At 33.8% G+C, this 22812-nt stretch overlaps 1 protein-coding gene across 1 annotated transcript; it reads right to left on the bottom strand.

Moving 5' to 3' along the window:
- Positions 1-176: 176 nt before the first annotated feature.
- On the bottom strand, positions 177-22669 carry LOC124357026 (ATP-binding cassette sub-family C member 2-like). Its single transcript, XM_046808396.1, has 4 exons — positions 22398-22669; positions 8066-8242; positions 2192-2317; positions 177-309 (listed from the first exon to the last, which is right to left on the bottom strand). The coding sequence occupies exons 1-4, from the start codon at positions 22437-22439 to the stop codon at positions 283-285; spliced, it is 372 nt and encodes a 123-aa protein (XP_046664352.1). The 5' UTR covers positions 22440-22669; the 3' UTR covers positions 177-282.
- Positions 22670-22812: the final 143 nt, after the last annotated feature.

Raw genomic sequence — 22812 nt, forward strand, 5'->3', positions numbered from 1 at the left:
TTTGTACGCTACACCTTACACTTCAGACTTTATCATTGTTACTACACTGTGATCAACATAGAACAAAAAATCAGTAGGAAATTGTGATTTTACTTCTAAGAGAGGTTATTACGCTATAAATCATTTCCTTTTTAATTCCCAATACACTACTCTAAAATGATTACTGCTCACGTCATATTCTACGTCTCTAAATTCTGTGAAGAATTCTGTGAGGCCAACCGTACTTAAAACCAGCCAAAACAAGAACAGAACTGCTGAAGACTGGAGTCCTCTTCGCATGTCTCAAATAAGCAGTACCAATGTCAACACCTGAAACATGGATTACCAACTTGACAGTACAAAATTATTACAGGCTATATTCTTCAATGAGTTTAAGAAAATATGAGATAATGAGATAATGATTTATTTTCGATAAATATTTACAATTTAATCATAAATTACTCATTTGAAAATACTAAACCATCTTTAACCAGTTGCGATGGTTTAGCAATACATAAAAAAAACATAACTTAGAGTCTACCTTTACAAAATAAATAGTGCGACGAGCTCGTGCAACATCTTAACCAACACAGTATGTACACTACCAAAATCAATAAAACAACATACAAAAAACAATAGTCAGAACATAATTAGACAAAAGCAAAGCTTCACTTCTAATAAAAAAATATGTGACATCATAAGTAACATAACAAAATGTCGTAGCTAAGATATAATCAAATTGAAATTAACAAAAGTTCCACAAAAGAAAATACTAATATCAATAATGATTGAACTGTAATATTGTACTAAGTATCTGTAAAAGAAACAAAAATAACAAAAATAGCATAATCTTACTCAAAATATTATTTCAAACTTATTCACATTCAGCAAAATATACCAAATCAGACTATCTCAGAATATGTATCAGTATTGACGTGTCCTCAAAGTTAAAAAGCCATTGCTTTAATTTATTTTAAAACCTAATTTTTGATCTACACAATTCAATGTCTGCTGGTATTTCATTAAATAGTTTTTGCACCTAAAAAAATAAAAGATCTTGTCATTAAGGATTTTGAAACTTTTGGTTTTCTTAATAAATTGGCTGATTTACTACATGTGTTATGATTATGCATTATAAGCTCGGTTTCATTATTGCCACTACGAATAAAGAAAATTTGAAGAACCTTGAAGATATATAAATGTTTTAAAGGTAATATATTTAGTTGATTAAATAGATTAAAAGATGATTCTCTTTTATTTTTATGTAATATAATCCTAATATAATGATTCTGCACTGTTCTTACTTTTGTTATTAAATTCTTGAAAGTTCCTCCCCAACAATGAGTGCCATATTGTAATTTAGAGTTTATGAGAGCGAAATAGAGTATCTTTAAAAGCCTTTGGTCACATATATTCCTCAAAAAATAAAATTTTCGAATGCTCCCTTTTAATCCTCTTGTTAGCTCCTCAATGTGATCCTTCCAAGATAATTCCTTGTCTATTATAACCCCCAAATATTTGAAGGATCCCACATTTTCTACGGCTAGACAATTACAATTTGGCTCACTTTGACAATTTAATGAATGATACTTAAATTGGATCTCTTCAAATAAGGGCCTATTCATTTTAAAATTTAAAACTTTTGTTTTTGAAACATTGACACACATTTTATTTTCTAAACACCAACTATTCAAGAAGGAGAGTGTTTCGTTTACACTGTTACATAATCTCTGGCTATCTATATTCCAAAACAAAAAAGCAACATCATCAGCGAACGCGGTTACCCTTCCTTCGAATTGGACTTCTAAAAGATCATTAATAAAAATTAAAAACAAAGTAGCTGATAAAACGGATCCTTGCGGTACACCTTTTTTTATAATTCCCGGTTTACTTAAGCATCCCCTACACTTGACAATTTGTTCGCGTTCGGTCAAAAATTGCCTAAACCAGTTCAATGCATTTCCTCTAATTCCTATATTTTCCATTTTAGCCAGTAAACATGCATGATCAACCAAATCGAAGGCCTTACGAAAGTCTACAAAAACTCTACAATATTCTACAATATTGTGTAATAAATTTAATTAAATTATTAAAAATTGTGTGTATTATTTATTATTCATAATATTCCTTAAAGGTATCAATCAGGATTTTAACCATGTTTATTTGCTCTATAAACATGTTGGTATTCAACAATAGATGAATTGTCACTTACAAAAGTAGCAGAAGTTACAGCAGGAGTCCACAGATCAACAGGGTAAACCTTTTCTCCTGCCATACTCAGGGTCAGTGACCAGACGAAGCTGGTAACACTCAATACGATAAGTACCAAGTTGAGACTCTGTTGGACAAAAAAATTCAATTTTATGGAAATATTTAAATTTTTTCTATCCAATGTTTTAAAAGTCTACTAATTTAATTTATTTTTTTGGACATTAGACATAATAACAGTGAAAGGGAATAATATTTAAGCTCTTCCAAATTTATTGTTTAATATTTATATTTATAAAGGGCAAATGAAATGAAAAATGCCTTTATTAAAAAGGCAGGTTTTACTCTACCTTTCAACATATGATATAAAGTAATTTAACAATATTTGAATACAGACACATGTCAACTTGTAACATAATTATAATATATAATTAATGTTAAACAAAATTGCTTAATTTATATATAAAAAAACTTATGAACTTAATAATATAATTCTAAAAAATGAAGAAAAACCTAAAAATGTAAAAAAATTAAAAGAACAATAAACACATTCAACCTTTCCAAAACACTGTTTGATCTCACGCACACAGCAAGCACTACCAACCCACAGTCCCCCCAGTAACTAACAAGTCTTTGGACCACACACCGAAGCACGCATGATCCTCAATATGTCTAATATCATCAGGAAGAGTGTTTTTCAAAGGCGACAAGCCTGAACAGTTATTAAAACCCAATTAAAAATTACAAGCCTCAACCTATTAAAAATTGTTGATCTAAGAATTGGAATTGTTAGCAAAGTGGCTCCTCTTCTTGTTGGTCGTTCACTAATATCAGAGATAAAATTTAAGTGATCAGATAGATAAATAGGAGTCTTAGTTTGATAAGGGTATGTCAAATGGAAAGAATATGGAATTTGCGTAGTTCTTGGAGTAATTGAGAAAGTTTTTATGTTTCATCTCATAATGGTTGGAGCAAGAAATTCTCCAAAATAGGTTCTAGCTGTCACAGATTGATTCATATATCTGCATGATATTGAACTTGAAACCAATAACCCTATGACCCCAAAATGAAAAGGATTTTACTCTGGATGAAAAGGAACCTATGTGCCAAGTTCCAAGTCTCTAGGACCTCTTATCAAGAATTCACAGACAGACAGACAGACAATGACAAAATTTAAGGAAGACACCGTCTGGTCCCTAATAAGGGCACCTAAGACAACCTCATGTAATATAACATTGTAATCGGCCACAGTAGATGTCCCTACCTCTTGTATCATATTAATGGATAGCTACTCGTGTGTTATGTCAAAGTTCACTTTGATTGACAGTAAACAAATACATTAAAGACAAAAAGGCAAGGCAACACAGGCTCCCTGGAGGCTTCTCTGGCTTATTCGCTTCTGTTTCACTGAGAAATATTTTTAGGGGTGGCTCATCCATTTTTGATTGATTTCTGAAATAAATTGAATTTAATAACTAAATGGAACAGAAGAGCCATGTTTGAAATAGACTGACGTTATTCAGAGAGTGGTATTTCTGCATATTGAATTATCTTTCCATTCTGAATAGGTGAGCATACAGTGATTGATAAGTGAATGGTGGGTGAATAAGACACATGTATGTGCAAATCTTGGGGTGGCACGTTACCTTGAGTCTTTTCCTGAATTCTTCGATTTATTTTTAACGTAAATTCGTAATATCTTAATTTAAACATCTAATATTTGTATATGTAGTGATTATCCGTCACCTTAATTTGACATAAATATAAATATTAAAAATATAGACTTATTAAAGATGCAAGATTAAGTATATTATAGCCTAGTATGCAATTTACTTAAAAAACGTGAGGTTTATCACGGTGCATGTTATCTCCTCCCCCACACAGATACTACCTAATTCTACGGGAGATGCTAGTGTTGCACTGTATGCAGAGATTCGTAGTTCCTAGGTCTGACTGTAGGATGGCACTGTGAACGGTACCAAAGAGGGTAATACTACTAATACTAGAACCAGTAAACAGAAATCACTGATGATGTGCTGTATCCAGTAAATAGTAGATCACAAGTCTGGCCGTAGAATGGCGTTGTAAACATGTTTTATTGAGACATCTATGTTTTATGTTTTCTGTGCTCAATCCTCCATCGTGCTCCTTCCCTTGGTAACATGACTTATGAGTACACTAAAACTATCCAATGTGTATTTTACCATGGATTTTCTCAGGGGTACGTGGTCAGACAGGTGTGCATTCCCGAGGTACCCTGCTAACCAGATCCCTTCTATTCTTGTTTTGGGTCTTTTGTTCTATGATCAACACAACTTTTCTGGGGCTGTCATAATTTCTCGTCTCTTTCATGTTGTAGTACTCTACTTCTTCCTTCCCCTCTTCTTTTTTTTTTGCTTTATGTTTCAGCACAACCCCAATGGTGTCACGTAACCCTTGCCAAGAAGAATTTAGTTGAGCCTTTGGAGCACCATGCACCACACCAAAGTAACCTAGGCTTGCACAGACATGCGGAGGTCTGCCTGGGTATATATTTTAGATCCCTAGCTGGTCATGGAAACTTCATGAAGCAGGAAACCCAACAAACCAAACTGAATTGTCCTCTCACTGAAACACTGGAGGCCCCGGCGTTACACAAATTCCGAGATAGCACTGAAGTAAGCGGCAGCACGGCCAAACGCCCTAGAGGCGATCAGGCCACTCGGATCTTGGCTGAGGTACCAAAAATTAAGGCTAGTGTGAGGCTTATACTCCTGCAGCGGAGGAGAAAGAAAGCAAAGAAGTCTCATATAGGGGCACCTTTGTCACAAAAATATCAATTGCCATCAAACGATATCCCGAAGCTTAGCTTACTGCAGAGCTGGGAGCAGTAATCGAGGATGCACTCATGTGTGCGATATGACCAATTGAGGTCGGAACTATATCATCATTTGCATGCTGTTATATTGAAAAAGGAGCCCTTGCATCAATGATGACGCCAAAAAATGGCTGGTTTCATTTATGGAAGATTTCGCACCACTTGTTTGAACTAAGAGTTCTTTATACCTCCCTCTTTAATTGAATCTAATATCGATACTATTCGTGTAATTTTATGGCGTTATTCATTTTACATCATTGACTATAGATCTAATATAATTCTTCAAACATCCTTAAATATTTGAAAACCCTCACATCAGCGCTATCCGTGCTTTAAATAATTGAAAAGATTGACTCTTGGTTAAATAATAAAATTATAAGGTGTGTATTCTCTTGTTAAACTGATTTTGTATAGTGTGCTGTAATCTCTAAGGCACGTAAGTGGTATGTGGACATTACATTTCAACTGCCAACGCTATACAACTTAACATGGACTATAAGTAATATTTTGCCACACCTTGTCAATAACAAAAAATCTACACAACCTCTTCTCCCATCTCCGTAAAATCGCTATTCATGTTCTACATTCATGTCAAGAATACTACTTAATTAAAGGGAAGAGTTATTCGATCTTTTCTGCTGCCTTCTAGATATATTCTTCAGTTGCAGGCTGAGCACTATATTATCACGTATGATTATTTGTTTATTTTATCAATGTTCACTTCTGCCTGTATAAGTATACATCACTGAATACTTGCTGGTTCTATCGTGAATGTGTCAAGATTCCAGTCTGAATACACAAAACTAACTCAAAATGCTGCGTCGAAAAGGAACTGCTCCCGAGCAGACTGCCTTGATGATGCTCTCACCAACCAAAATAATCTCTAAAGAAGGCTTAATTCTCTGTCTGATGCAGTAGATAACCTGAGAGATTTAGTCATGAAGTTAGCCACGAAAATTTATCATGTCAACAATGTGAAACAAGCAATATTTTAACATCTGAATTAAAAACTTTTTCAGAAAAACTCAGCAGTTTGGAACCTACGATGGTAGTAGTTGAAAAGCGAGTAGATGAGGTTGAAGTAGAAGTTCTTCACATTCATGATAAGCTGGATTCTATTTTGGAAGAATCCATATTTGGGGAACTCAATGATTATAGGAGTCTGACAAGCAATGTGATAGTTTACCTGAACGTACCAAAACGAACAACAAAGATAAGAAAAAACCGGATAAAGTTGAGATTCAATAATTATTCTCAGCGATAGGTCCAAATTCAAACACATTTTAATTTAAGTTTTTTCGAATTGGGATTGGGATACCTTCACAAAACAAAATCCAACCAGTTAAAGTAATTCTGAATTCGGAAGGTCAAGTCCTTAGCATTCGAAGGACTTTGCAAATTGCGACACTAAGAGTACAGCAAAAGTGTACCAAAAGTACAGCAAAATAATAGTGTCTAACGAACGTACTTCTAAGAACAAGGAGCACCTCTTTAAACTTCGTGTTGAATTGGATAAAATATATAAATCAGGATAAATTAAGTTAACCATCAAGTTGATCAATAGGACACCAAAGATTGTAAAAAACTAATGTTACCCTCTCCTGTGCTCAACTCCGCAAAGAATCAAGTGAAGTCACTATGTCGCTTCGAAATCGAGGAAGTGGAACAAGCTCTTGGGAGGCTTAATCCTTATAAAGGCAATGGACATGACAACATACCTCCCTCTGTATAGAAATATTGTAAGTCATTACTAGCTGAACCACTTTGTTCACGGTTTAACAAATCTGTGGAAAATGGTGTTTTCCCTAACTGTCTAAAAATAGGCCATGTTTCGTCTATTCATAAGTCCGACAGCAAAAATGATGTTGCAAACTATAGGCCAACCACTATTCTACCATCAATAGCCAAAGTGTTTGAAAAGTTATTTATTCAAATTCATACTATCTCAACACCAACATCACTATCAAGTCGACGCTGTATACATTAATTTTCCAAGGCCATTGATCGAGCGATTCATCCTAATATTCTTGCCAAGCTATTGGGATAGGAATCATTGGCACGCTGTACATTTGGATCCAAAGCTACTTGGGAAACAGATTCCTATATGTCCGATATGTTAACGAGCTTTCCCCAGTTTATGGTCATGTCTGATGTCCCTCAGGAGTCACATTTGGGTCCTTACTTATTAAACACTGTCAAAAGTCATTTTACCCCTACTGGTGGTACCGAAATACTATGTTTCTCTGATTACATGAAATTATTCTTGGCGATTAAGGATAGGGATTAATCACTGATACAGGAGGCCCTAAACGAGCTTGACCAGTGGTGTAGCGACAACGACATGATCATCAATGCCACAAAGTGAGTGTAAAGTAATTTCTTCTAACAGGAAACAGAAGTCTATTCCTCTTAACTATCGTCTGGACGCCTTCCAATTGGCGAGAGTCTTGGAGATTAGGAACTTGGGAATTAATTTCTTCGGCAGTCTCTTTTTAATACGCCAGTTTTCTGAACTGTAAGTAGATGTAACAAAATTCTTGATTTTACTGTCAGCACAACAATGGGAATAAATATAATCCATTTGTTCTCAAGTTGCTATTCTGTTCCCTCATAAGACAAGTATTGGAGTTTTCTTCTGAGGTACGGTCCCCGTACTCTAAAGTACTCATCTCCGAACTTCAAAAGATTCAGTACGTACGCATCGTTAGTACTCACCTGAATCAATCACGAGGTTGGTGTACCTGAACTACCGAGGGAAAACATCGTGAGTTTGTGCCTTGCCGATCTTACTATCAGGTAGAGAACTAGAATTAGAACTTTCAAAGATGTTCATTTTAAAAATAAATCAATCTTCCAAACTGTGCCACATAAGTTTTTATTTTTCATGTTGAACATTACATTTCACAATTCTATATTAACAGACCGTTGCGCAATGTCAATTCTGAGGTCTTTTATACTATTTTGAATTTTATTTTTCGGTAACCAACTTAAATTGAACTTTTTATGGAATCTTTCACTTACCAGTTTTGTAGTGTTTGTGAACCCCCAAGGCACATCTCTACACTTGCTGCTGAATATAACAAACAGCTCGAGAGGTGTGAACAGCCAGAGCAACAGACATGGTCCCCACACCAGAGCTGTCTTCTCGAAACACAAGGGGAGCCGAGGATTGTCTGTATCCCAGGAGATGTTGGAGTCCTGTGAAATATTGATGTGGAATCAAACCAACGAGTATTTAAAGACATCTACACACTATTATATGTTACAAAAGTCTGTGAGTGTAGTGACATTGATTTTTAGTTTGATTGTTGTAATATTCTATTGTTACCGGAAAGCTTTTGTGTAATACCTCTTGTATAAACTCGCTCATTTTTCTGTTCGATGATTCCTACACAGGCATGTTGTTTTGTAGGGACAGGCAAAATAAGTCTAAAAATACCAATCCCTTTCTTTTTCATTGTATTCTATTAAAAAAAAAAAAAAAACTCTTAACATTTATTGAAATGACTGTTTAGTTCTCCCCACGAGATATATTTTCCACTCATCCAATTCATATGGAAATAAAATAACCTCTCCCCAACTCTTCATTTTTTAAATAGTAAAGGTGTAACAAAAGTCTTTGTAGGAATTTTGTGTGAAGTAGGCTATGTGTTAGGAAGTTTGTATGAAGTAAAAGGAATCACATGGGAACAATTTTGGCTCGGTTTTTCTGTACAGTAATTTATAGACATTCTTGTAGTTTATCTTCTTTTTGTCACCTCTCAAAGCTGTTGTCCTCGGTGGCCGCCTAGTTTGCCTAATGGGCACGATTGTTCTGCGTCTATAGAGGTCCACTGCTTTACTACCTGTGCCGTAGTAGGCAACGATGTGGAGTAAATGTAAATAGCGTATACAAATTTAAAGGTTTTAAATTTCATAGATCTCTTCTTTCTAATAGACAATACTATTATAATAACCTAAAATACTAAAACACGAGCTATATACATGGGTATCTAGGATGACCAAACAGGGGGATTACCATTACAAATCTACCATACCTTCCTGTCAAACATCGCTATGGGAGCACTCCCCTAGAATATTTTTAATGCTATTAATATTAAAATTATAAATTTGACAGCCGTCTGAGAACATATTATTCTTATGTTATGCTCTACAAAAACGGGTATGTATAGCTTAAGCTATAGTAGGTATATAAGCTTTAGAAGACTGTCCGTCCGATAACACAAAAGAATTTCAAGAAAACGACGCTATATTAAAGAGGCTCATGAAAATTGCTATATCTTAAAAACTAGAAGGCACATCCCTCCACCTAGAATTTATACATGGTCTATAGGCATCCTGAATAAATGTTTTTACTTGCAAATATGGGCACGTATTTGTGTTGCTTAAATAATATGCATTTTACATTTTAACTTTTTTAACTTCAAATCGTGCCATTCCTAATACAAATATTAAGATATAAATCGACATGTATTTTTATAGAGGATATACTTATTGTTATACAATTACACAAAATTTGAGGCATTAAATTTGTAATTGTCTGTTTTTGCCGCCGCTGAGCATTTGACAAGCATTTGCGTGCATTACGCATAGACGCGGCAGACGCTCGGTGATGAACGAATATAGAAATACGAACTTCAAATTATATATTATTTACAAATCAAGTTATTGTCTTACTTTGATTATATAAATTTTTATTCTCATACATGAAGTGTGACATAACCACGTTATAGCTATCGGTAAATAACTATCGTAATAATTAATAAACATACACGAATATAAATCGATTAACAAAAGTCGAATGTGTTTTGTTTGTGACTTTCATATTATCCTACTGGTCATAACAAAGGCTCTAATGCCACATTAGATATTCTTTTCGGTTAATTTTTCAGACAAACTATTACAGGTATCAACTAGAGAGCTATCAGGAGAGGCATGGTATAAATCACATAAACATTTCAAATATTTCACATAAAAATTAGCCTTTTCTTTGGCAGTGTCTTAGAAGCAAGTACGCTAAACCTGAAAAAATTATAGTTTTAGTAAGAAACTATAAATTAATATTATGAAAATTCTATATTCAATGAAAGATATGTTTTAAGGCAGTTCATTAATTTTGTATAGATACTTTTGGAGACTATTCAAAAAAGCGTTCCCTTTAATTTACTAATCAATATCGGTGTAAAAGAAGTCAAAGTTTTTTGAACATAAAATTAGAATAACAGACAAGAACTTCAAGATGCTTAAACTTTATAGACCAATAGCCCACCTAAATTAAATAGTTATTATAAATGAAAGAAAGACTGAATACGAAACTTATTGCTGCAGTAACGTTCGACTATGTAAGGGGCTTGATTGTTGCGTATGGCAACCCTTCGAGATTATTAATTTTAATTTATAATCTTCGTCCTCTAAACGTGAGATAGGTAAATTGAAACTCAATGGGATTATCACATACGATTTCCAGAAAAGGTATATAGTTTTAAATACTAACGTTATCGACAACTGTGCTATATTCCAGTAAACAGTCTAGTTTCACCACTGTTCAATTCAAATCTTTAATTTTCCCCATTATTAATATATTTAATTCAAAATCAAGTTATTGTAATCTCTGGATGTATTCAGCTCTCTTAAAAAGTATCACAACTGATACAATTTTTGAACGGTTTTTTTTTTATTCTCACACTCACCAACTGTGTTTTTCCAACTGATTTTAAGATTAGTGAAACTATTTTAATCCTCAAAAATCGAAATTTTAATTTTTGGATTAATACTAATATTGATTACTCAGATTTTTGAAAAATATTTTAGAAAATGGTACATTTCTGTACAATGTAAAATCTACTATGCATTACTGTACTACAGTATATTAATTAAGTTTCTTACTGCACTGCACTACTTTCTTGAAACCAATTATAAAATGTGTTCATCGCAATCTAGGTTCCATCACAAGCTTTCCATAATTTCTGCCGTTTCTTTATTTGTTCGAAAAGCAGTGATTTCCGATGAGACAGATAAGCATATTTTGACATGACAACGTCTTAAATTAGGTTGCGGCTCGGAGTCACTCATGAAAAAGTGTAACGCCCGGTAACGTTACGATGCCCGTCCAGTGGGTCCGCCGCACGGGATCCGCACGGGATAAAGCAGATAACTGTGGGACCGCCGCACGGGATAAAGCAGATAACTATGTTTATTCGTGAAAATGTGGGGTGCTTAGATTCGTCATTTACAACAACTACAACAATATAGGTAAATAATTGTACACTGATATTTCATTATCGTAAACTATGATTGATTGATTAATTGTTAGATTGACACAAAAGTTGAGAAACTGAGTTTATAGGTTATGTCATACTATTGACAAATGTTGATAGTGTTAAGTAAATTATTAGTTTAAATCACTCTGCAATCAATCGTAATTCAGTCGATTGAGAAGAAACAGCGCGTATTGCTACTTGCTAGTCAAACATTTAAAATAACAAATTATAACCTCTAACCTGTCATAACAGTGCGACCAAACAAACGAACTAAACCGACCAATCACCACGCGCGGAGTTAGAATTTACCTGTGTTTAGCAAGAATTTCAAATTCCAATTTTAGTAAATGTTTTATTCAACTTTACCATTTACAATAACAAATTTTAATTAATTTCAAATTATGTACAATGTTTTAGTAAACAAAATATATTTCTATAGTTAAAATTTGTGCAATTCTTATTTTCATTCAATTCCTTGTTCCTATTGTGCAATTTAATAATATTCATATCAATAAATATTCTACCGAGAAAAAGACGTTGTCACGTAAAATCTTCGCCCGTAAAACCGACTTTACAGGCAACCATAATTTTTTTACTCTCTTATTTATTTATTTAATAAGGGTGGTGTGGCACTATGAGGCCGCACCTTCAATAAGGTTTTTGAGTAGTGGTTTTTTTTAACCACGAGACTCTCAGATTGGCGTAAGGTATAATAATTGAGTCTAGGCTGAGATATGATATAGTATTCTGGAGATTTTGTTTTATTCAGAATTGTATTGGAATTTTTGTGCCGCGTTGTTGTTTATGGTCATTGGGGGCCTTGTACCGTAAGAAAGTTTCAGAGATTATTTTCTGTCAGATAGCATCTTAACACTGCCGTCTTTATTAATTAATCACTGCATTGATTTTGTTTTAAATAACAACAATTTTTTAAATTCCTCCAGCAATATAAGCTAAAATTAGTTAAGGGAACTCAACATAAACATTTATAAAAATTACATTCTTTACTTTGGTACTAAATTATTTAACTATCTAAAACTATGACTTTATCTGGAGGGGAAGGTATTTTAGTGGTTGCATGTTGTAGAGCTTATATAATTTGAATGAGCTTATATAATTTTGTTATTATCATTTATTAATATTTCATTCGTGAAATAGATGTAGGTAAACACAACATATTCTAGTGAAATGAAACAATACAAATATGAATTTCAAATAATGTGTTATTAAAAAAGGCCACGATATTTCCTTACGTTGGTTGTGTACTTCCAGTGTTTCTGAAAATTTGATTAAAATATGTCATAAAATAAATTAAATAGGTTATTTCATAACTTCCAATATATCTGAAGGTCACCAACAAAGGATTGAAAATTCATTCTTTTATTTTTATGTTTAGGTAAAATATAAAACATGTTTTAATAAGCATCTAATTTTGTATGTGTGTTAAGACAATTTTGGTTGAAAGAATACTGGAGAAGTTTAACCGTGTCAGCTAAGGAAATAATAATATTTTTAAGAAATAAAAAATTTACAATAGAAAAATCAGTAAACTAAAGGTTTTGTAGCCTACTACTGCCACTAATCGGCATTCATTAATACCAGAAGTCAATAATACACGATTAGCGCCAACAACGAAAGCGATGAGAATTATCTTGACTATTACAAATCTAAGAGATGACCGGTAAGCGTTCATTGCCCTTATGCATTTAGTGAAATTAAATTTATGTATTAATGTTATGAAAGGGGGCGTTACGCTACATACTAACTAACTGAAATAGACTTTTGTATAGCAAAAACCCGTTTTAAGGTTTCACTTCAGATAAATCCACATTATGAAATATGCTAACGTTCACCAGTATTTTTGATCACAATTTTGCTCCTATTGTAAAGTTTATCTATTACTTTGGTAATTGTATAACTGGCTATTCGTCATAGATCAATTTCATTCTTGACACACAAAATTGTGTAACCATTATTAATTCAATATTGTTTATTGGGTTATATTACAGTTAAATTATGGATCTTGATGCTGTGGTTTCTTGAATATTTTGTAAAAAAGCAACTTATGTATTAAGACAAAACCAAACCGTCATTGATTACTGCAATTAATTGTGTTTATGTATTTTTTATGTGCGGTGTGAGTAAAATGAAATTAATTTTATGAAGCAATATACTTGAATTTAAGAATATTTTTATTTCGTGGTGAATATACAAGTGATCGGCTCATGATACAATTGCTGGATGGATGAAGAAATATCATTAAACAGTATGAGGATTGCTCAGCAAACAAAGTGTTTCTGTTTTATTAAATTCAAATCAATTAAATGCTTCCCAGGTAAGAGCAATTACTTTATTTTATTCGCACCATCCCATATGTAGCCCATACTACACATTTTCTTTCATGCACACACAACAATAAATTAATACAGTTTTTATTTTTTAAGCCCGACCGTTATTTTGAAGCAATGTAATTTATAATTTCATTTTTACATATTGCGTTTGTGGTAAAAGAGAATTCGATATAAGCGAAATGTGAACACCAACTGTGTCATACGGGAACTGTGGATGTTTTTTTTTAAATATTAAGCGAAGAGAATAGGAATATATTAACAGTGTATAAGGAATTTAAAAAGTATTACAGATTTAAAACCTATAGGAACTATTATACCAGGTTTGGTTTTGATATAATTTACAATGTTTATTTCAGATTACTAAAATTTAAATTTAATTTAATAAAAAAAATGTTCAAAGTAACAAAAGTTACGCCAGTGGGGTAGTGTTAATGCTAGTTGTTTATGTAAAAACCTTAAGTGGAACATGGTTTTTTTTAAAGCGTTAATACAAAAAACGGCAACACCTGGTAAAAGTAATACAATACATACTGAAAATTCCAATATTAATCTCAGGAATGAAATGTTAGACGTTCGTTTTTTATAGAGAGGCCAACCTCGTAATCCTTATTCTGCTTGTCCTCAAGAGCCATTGGCTTTTGCGAGGGTCTCATCAAACAGAATAGAGGGAAGAGTTGGTACAGTACAGGACCCACAGAGAGGTTTAAAATCTTATCTCAGTATATCTGACCGTTTGAAAATAGGTTTCCGTTTCATTTAGAATTCCGTTGGAAACTAAAGGAAACCAACGGTGTTTTTGTGTTGCCGACATCTATTAACGGTAATCACTGACTTAAGTATTGCTTCGGGACAGTTGGATGATTGAAAATATAGCCTTAAAATGTAATGTTTTCAAACAGTGTCAGTGATCGCGAGGTTTCAGGTTTTTTTGCTTGAGATTGGACGGATGAGGAAGAAAAGAATTTTTAAATAAGCATAAATTAGATTATTGATCTAAACATTATTACAATGTTGATATATAATATACTAATGAAAACAAAACAAAAATATTAAAATTATCCTTAATGGTTTTCAAACGACTTAATCACCATACCTAAGCTGGAGTGTTCCACTCATAAAAATGTAAAATTCAGGATTTAGGACGACTATGCTGTGTATCTCGCCTTAGAAGACAAGCAAAAGTATAACTGTGATTCGAAAAAAGGCCAGCATTCTAGAAAGGCTAAAAGCTAGTTGGAATCCAAAACGAACCTTCAAAAATATGTCCAATAGGACAGACTAAAAGTTCTTGTTCTAACTGTTCTACTACTACTACTTGTTTCCTCATTAATTTCAACAGATTGAATTTTTCAATCCAGAGTGGAGAGATGGTTTAATATGCTGACGACACGACTCTCTGTATTAGGTAAAATTCAAAACAAGGCCTTAAAATGAATTCATAAATTGAAAATTATATTATAAAAAGATTCACATTTTAATTATCTTTTTAGAATATAAAAAGAGAAACTAATGTACCTTTAAGAAAAAGGTTATTCTGTTAAAGGAAACAACAGTTTCTACAAGTTAAGACCAATAACAGTTGTATAAATATTAAAAATCCAAGTATGCAGTTTTCAAAGATTGAATATTTTTTATAAAACTGCAATTTTTATAAAAACAAAATGTTGGTTATAATACTCATGTTACAAGGAAAAATATATCACAAAAAATAAACTATAAAACAAATGAAATTATAGTTATTTGATTTAATTTAAGTCCGGAGTATATTAGGCATAACAGTTCTATACCGCTTCGACAACGAACGTCCTGATAGATCTTCACTATGAAATTTCTTTAGCTGCTGTAACACTAGATGTCAAGATACCATCTCCACTTCTCTAAATATTAGTTATCTGAAACCTGTTTTTAGTTAAGGAACGAACTCTTTCTCATCTTCTCCTTCTTCGTCTGAGTCTGTGTCATATTCTGAATGGAACCTTAAAGTTGTCAATGTCTTTCACATCAAAAGTGTTACTGTTGGAAGAAACCTTGTAGCAGTCAACGAATATTCTTGTTATTAATTTTCCTTCCTCTTAAAAAGAAACGAACACACCTACCTCGATAGCCATTGCTGTGAGGGCGTTCAATATGGCGTGCGGATGAGAGTTAACGAATTTTGAACAAAGACACCCTTTAATTTATATTGAACTGCCCCCCAATCTTCTAATTTGTAAAACACCACGGATTATTAACGCCACGGAAGAGTTCAAGTAAAGTCCGTAAACTCCATCAGAAACTCGTCTCCCTTGAGGAGTATGTCGACAATAGTAGTCGAGGCTCTAATGTTCGAATCCATATAGTGTCAGGGCGTGGTGTAGCATTGGATTATGCACCGCACATCCCTTGAAATGATCGTACCTATAAGTTTTATTGGGTATCTGAGTCGCAGGTTTAAAGTTGGCGAAGAGTGTTCGCATACCATAGAACTCGGTAATTTGATCCTCAGTTTAAAAAATTTAGTTACCTCGACCGAGTCTTAATTAAAAAGTTATTCAATCTTTCCATGGTTCCTGAAAAATAAACATCTCGCTATTTATAAAACTACATCCCCACCAAAATACGAAATATACTTCATTCAATTTCGGAACCTGTGAGCAGGTGGTACGCCGTGTGGGAGTTATGCAATAGGGGACAGTATGCGATTGTGTTCGCTGGAGAAATATATTTTGCTTCAAACTCTAACATCACATATAATAGCCCCGATTTAATGGAATCGTTCTGTTCAGAATAATATATCATGGGCAGAGGGACATGGAATTTAAAAGTTTCATAATTCACTATTGTGGAATCCGGTTTTTGATCAGAGTTTTGGAAATATATAAATATGTATAAACATTTCATAGAAAATGCATAACTCTCCGTGAATATTGTCGTAAGTGCAGCATTGTGAATTTAAATAGAATGTCATTTATCAGATTGCAGCGCTCAAATGAAGAAGCACTCGCTTTTGAGCAATGTTTTCTATCTCTTTAGAATGCCAAAACTACATACCGGTGTTTTTCAGTTTGAGCTCGTTTTCATTGTCCAACTCTAACGTAGTAACTTATAGTGAGAGATATTCTTGAAGTTCCCATGACCGAAACTGTAGGTGAATCAGAGTATCTTTCTCAATCACACACAATAATTTCAGTCTGTAACCGAAATATTCATATATTTATTGCGGAGACAAATAGTACATTTGTATAGGAAACGTCAAGTATGTAATAATTTTTGTGTAGAGTAAACATTTTTGTTCGAATATAAATGACCGCCACCTTCTTAAAGACATCAAGTTTTATTTTCATTAACTCTGGATACTCAAGCGGAACTCTCCAGTAGAACGAGGTTATTCGAGAGTTGAGATTCTCTGCGTCCACAATCCTTTTGTTGGATGTAAATGTAAATTCTAAAGCGGAACTGGTTTTACTGGATCTCGACCAGCAAGAGTTAACAAGACTTGCCTATCTTGCCTTTCCTTTTTGTTGGAATGAAATCTTTCTTTAATGGTGTTGGTTATACCAACAATTTTAGAGTTAATCTGTTTATTGTAATCCGCTCAAGATGGGAGATTTTTTTGGGTTTTCTCCGATCATGATCGGATATATATATATATATATATATTTATATATATATATATATATATATATATATATATATATATATATATATATATATATTTCAATTAACATTAAATCACAAAAGATCATTGCGATTATTTTGGCCGTACCTGTTTATTGTAATCCCCTCAAGATGGGAGATTTTTTTGGGTTTTCTCCGATCATGATCGGATATATATATATATTTCAATTAACATTAAATCACAAAAGATCATTGCGATTATTTTGGCCGTACCTGTTTATTGTAATCCCCTCAAGATGGAATTTCCGGGAGTTTTTTTTGGGTTTTCTCCGCTCATGATCGGATATATATATTTCAATTAACATTAAATCACAAAAGATCATTGCGATTATTTTGGCCGTACCTGTCACATATGCGTTTAAATAACCAAACTAACATCTGATCGGAAAACCAAATGCCTGCCAAACTACTTTTTATTTACATTCATTACATTTGTATAAATGACAATAGCCTAATTTAATTTTGTAATCAACATTGAATCACAAAAAGGATTTGATCCATAATTAGTTATTATGCATTATAACGTAAAAGCTTTTTTAGAATTCTCAGGTCATTTACAATAAACATTTTCTAACGCGTTTTTCTTTTCTTTTTGGTTTTTATAAAACTACTGTACAAAGTTTTAACCAATATACTCGGACAACACGGCGGGAATAATTCCGAAGTAGAATTCTTAGAAATATGCCTCCATGTCGAAATTTTAAAACATCATATAAGAGTCAGGTTAAACTCTGATCCTCTTAATCATAAGCACTGCAATAATATGTACCTGATGTATACTTAATTAAGTTTTGAAAATTTCCTATAAGACTCCATTATATTACGTCATAAGTGCATTTAATAATTAGTATAAGGTCTTCGAATTTGAAAATAGCATGCGAAGCCACGGGTAACAGCTAGTTTATATATATATATATATATATATATATATATATATATATATATATATGCCATTCTAAAGCTAAAGCAACGCGATTTTGATTGATTGCGGAGTTTGAAATTTTGCAAATCACTATAAGTTGCATCACAGTTACCGTGGGAAGTGTCTTAGTACATATGAAGGTTCCAGAAAACGCTCTTATAGGAGCACTTGACTTGAAGCAACGAAATGGAATATGCACATAACATGAATTACTGATTCATTACAAAGATTTACAACTAGAGATATGATTGAAAAGCTTTTAATACCTACAATACTAAAACTAAAAAACTGTACAGAACGACAAAACGCTTGAACGAACTAATCTCAGAAGTGTTGCCAACCTAATCCCCTGGCCTTTGATTGCCTTTTACAGATAGCTAAGTAATATAGCAATTATTGATCATTCTATGTTTAAATGTAATGTAGAAGAGTGAAAAGAAAAGAGCTAATCATTTTAATTGATTAAAATAAAGGCTTTTCAACTCAGTGTCACCGGGATAATGTACCAGGAATACATCTCTCAATCTTTTACAAAACTGAAATTTTTAACCTAGTGGACAGAGAGTGAGGCTCCATTTTGTTCCTTAAACAGTTCTTGACTCGTTTCTTTGTTGGGAACGATCTTTCAGCAGTACATGTCAGTAATATTGAATTATTTAAATAATAATAATCGTTTACTAAAAAGGAATTGAAAAGTCGAAAATTTGGGGGAGCGTCCGGACCCCGTGCACTTCTCGCTGGCTACGTCCCTGATGTAGAATAACGTTTCCCTCTGTTTTATTTGTTAAAGTAATTAGACTTTTAGTTCTTTTTTCGTACGAATATTTATATATTTTTATTACCACTGCCTTTTATCAGAGAATGTAGATACCAGTCGCACAATAGGATCTGTTGAGGTTATATGCAAAATTTCAAGTCTGGATTTCAGCTCAGTTCATTAGGCTACATGCCACGTTTTAAAACTCCATATTATTGTAGTCGATTTTTTATAAACTTGTTTATTTTACGATTTTTCGTTGCCATCATGGTTACTCATAAGAAATATCTAAAAGATGTTTACTAACGCTCAGCCAAATTGCATTAAGTGACATTCACCGTCATCAAACTCGATGTTACATACTCGCATATAGAAATGAAGGTTCAGGCAACATTTCAAGTCTATAGGTCAGTGTGTTCTCGCGATATCGAGTGGACAGGCTGCCAGAAATTAATGTTTTCCAGCTCCTCGAGTGATTGGCTTTGCTAAAGCTCAGCCCATAACATACGCCAAAATATTATGTTTCTCCAAAAAACATATTAAAGACTTATGCTTACACTAAAAATAGTACTTTTAAGTTTCTTATTATATGTTAATTCGCCTGAAACTGTAATTTCGTGAGCTATCTATGAACGTTTAAAAGTTTTAATTTAAAGACATATTATATTAATTTGTAATAACATTCTTTCTCGGTAATTTTACAATATATAATATATTAATCAATGATTGAAAGAGTTTTGGGTAAACATTTAACAACATTCTATTATGGTTGTGACCCAATTATATTTATATTCTAAACACTCTCAGTTTGTAACGTGCAATTGTTTGTGGTAATGTTTGCTGTATAGCTTGATAGGTTAAAAATGATTTGATTAACTTCCAAATGTTTGAAAATAATATATTAGTATGCGAGCTATAAGAAAGATCATTATAAGTATTATTGTTTTGCAAATTAATCCTCAAAACAATTATAACTCTTCACTCAAATGTTTAAAGTGATATTAAATCTACCTTTTCCGATTGTGACGGAGAGCAGATTATGTATCCCCTCCCTAAAATTCTTTATTTAAAATTGAAATAAATTGACGTTACGAGGGAAGGGTTACTGAATCAGGCGCACCCTTCGCCCTGCCAACAGATTAGTCAGGTGTCGACGTGACGCACCGACCTTCCGTAACAAGGCGCAGAACAAAGGAGGTGGGTGTTCTTCGTGTCAGAAAGAGAGAGGAGACTAAAAGGCGCGTAAATCAAGACCACATGTGAGAATGGGGAGTTCTCGTGCCGGCAGCAAAAATACGCTCTTAAACAGGCGAAGGCCCACTTTACCAGGGGTCACTGAAAGTTTACGCGTCCTCATACAACACCTTGCAGGAAACGATCGTCCGGGTGGTGACCCCTGTGCGATCTCCTGCCCTTCAAGCGTCCCCAGGTCCCACTTCTTCTCCTCCCCTAGTTCTTCTCCGCTCTGTCACAGCTATTGCACGCAATGCGTTGCACATGACACCTCCTCACGCGCCGCCGTGTGCCGAAGCACCGGCGTGTCGCGTTTTCCCCCGGACTCGTCCTCTTCTGGGTCTTTGGTTAGCCCAAAGATGATCCTGGCTTCGACTGTTGCTAGGGGCGCCTTGCGGCTCAGAGGAGAGTTTACCATCTCCGCCTCCTGTGTGGTCACGTGCTTTCAGCCATCTTTAATATCTGTTTGGAGGCTGGGCGCTTCCCACGATGCTCATCCATAAGAAAGGTACTCCCTATGAGATAACCGATTAGAACTCTATCGCGCTCTCGGACACTGCATCGTGGATTGCTGACAACTGCCTCATATCTGCGTCCGAGGGCTGCTCGAAGTATAATTTCGTGGTTCAGGAGTTTCTAGATGAAGCATGTCCCCGGGGTGGAGGACTCTGCGTAGCGTGGCTCCGCCTCGTGAATGCCTATGGGAGTGTCCCTCGCTTTGTAGTTGTGGCGGCACTGCGGTGTACGGGTCTCACGGAGGCTCGACTGACTCTTACAAGGGACTTATATGAGAGGAGTGCAGTTCTGGATGATCATCCTGGCATATACTAATGACTTGGCTATTGTAGCCAACATCTTTTCCTTAAGGGCGACATGGTTGGGACTAAAGTTCAAACCCGAAAAGTGTGTCACAATGGATGTCGCCGGCAGAATCGCGAGGATTTTAAATATATGCGCAATGTCTTTTTTATACTGTAGCATTTGCTACATAGGCAATTAAAAATTTATTTATTAAATGTTGATAGGAGAAATGATATACGAAAATAGTTTAAAAGTTACTGTAGTGATGTTAAAATATAGGAAAATTTAATTATTTAATTTCTCAAAAAAGGGTCTGCGGATGTAGGATGGTACATTTAGACAACAGGTTTTCTGGTATCTGCTTTATGAAAACGGGTTTACAAAGAGTTTTGCTCTCGCTGACCTTGTGATTGGATAGTGGAATGCCAATCAGGGGTTGCTTATAGTTAGTTAGCTAGTTTAATGGAACGGGAAGTATAAATGCTACGACACGCGCTTCTCGGGGTCTTTTGAGTGTTCTTTTGCGGTAATTAATTACAGTAGTGTTTTCGGATTTATAGTTTTCATGTACCCATCATCGACTACATGTCGATACCAGTATATCTCAGAGTAAGGTTTTCCATTTTAATATTGTTTAAAAGTTACTAGTAATAACCATTTAGTATTCAACAGTCAGAATAATTTTTTATACATCAAGATATAAAGCCTTTAACAAAGATTTTTGGGTGAAACATAGTTAAATTACAGTTTTAACTTTGAAACTGTCGCAACGGCAACAGGTTGTGACACAAGTGGTACAAACAAAATTTCAGGAAGTTTTTAGTTAAGTTTTATTTAGCCTCGTTTATAATAGAGAAAAGTATATTTTATTTTGAGTTAAATTAAAATCTTTATTTTATTTGAGTCTGATAAGAAAATAAAATTTTTAGTCCGATTTTAGTTTTGAAACAAAAGTTAACTTTTATTTAATTTATTTTATATGAACGAAGAAACCTTTTCCTTGAGAAAACTTTTACAAGACAAGTGGTAGTGTAAGCATTTGAGTATTAAATCTAAATATTTTAAATTGTATAAAGTCATTTTCTTGAAAACCAATTTTAATTTTGAAATTTATGAATAAACCATTTTGAAGTGATTTGATTTGAGAAGGTATTCTCCCGTATATCTACCTTAATTTAATTAATTATTAAACTAGACACTGAAGTGCAGTTGAACTAATGAAAAAAGTATGTAAAGGATTTTGTGAAACTTGCGGATCTCTCTACATATACCCAGTTGAAATTTTTTTGGTAAATTCAAATAGCTAACTTATATAAGAATAGATTTATTTTTTATTTCTTAGCATAATATATACACACACATTACAACTTACCCAAAAACTAAAATTGCAGAAACCATCCTCATCTGAAGACATGAATTAATTTTGAAACTACAGGTTATAAAAATTATCCGGTTTATGATTGAGAGCTATACCAAGATGAGAGAACACTATGCGTACAATATGTGACAAAATCGCACAATTGAACAATACACTGTATTGTGCAATGAACTGAAACAAAAACGTACAATAATAATAAATTGGCGTTTAGAACCAATACGCCTATTATACCCGCGCGTCGCGGTTATCAGCTGTGAGGTTATAACTTGCGGCACTGGCGGCAGGCGACAAACTGATGAAAGAAATCTCAGCGGCCGCGGCCACCCATGAATTTATCAGTAGTACCACTCGAAAACAACACAAACTAAAAGTCCCAACTTCCAGTAAAATGTTAAATATGTTTGGTACG

The sequence above is a fragment of the Homalodisca vitripennis genome, chromosome 3, assembly GCF_021130785.1.
Source record: "Homalodisca vitripennis isolate AUS2020 chromosome 3, UT_GWSS_2.1, whole genome shotgun sequence".
NCBI lineage: Eukaryota > Metazoa > Arthropoda > Insecta > Hemiptera > Cicadellidae > Homalodisca > Homalodisca vitripennis.

Excerpts from the sequence above, each read along its gene's own strand:
- LOC124357026 (XM_046808396.1), bottom strand. The coding sequence starts at position 22,439 with ATGTCTTCAGATGAGGATGGTTTCTGCAATTTTAGTTTTTGG. Across the intron at positions 8,243-22,397 it reads TCTGCAATTTTAGTTTTTGG|GACTCCAACATCTCCTGGGA; the intron begins GTAAGTTGTAAT and ends AATATTTCACAG. Across the intron at positions 2,318-8,065 it reads TCACAAACACTACAAAACTG|AGTCTCAACTTGGTACTTAT; the intron begins GTAAGTGAAAGA and ends TTTGTCCAACAG.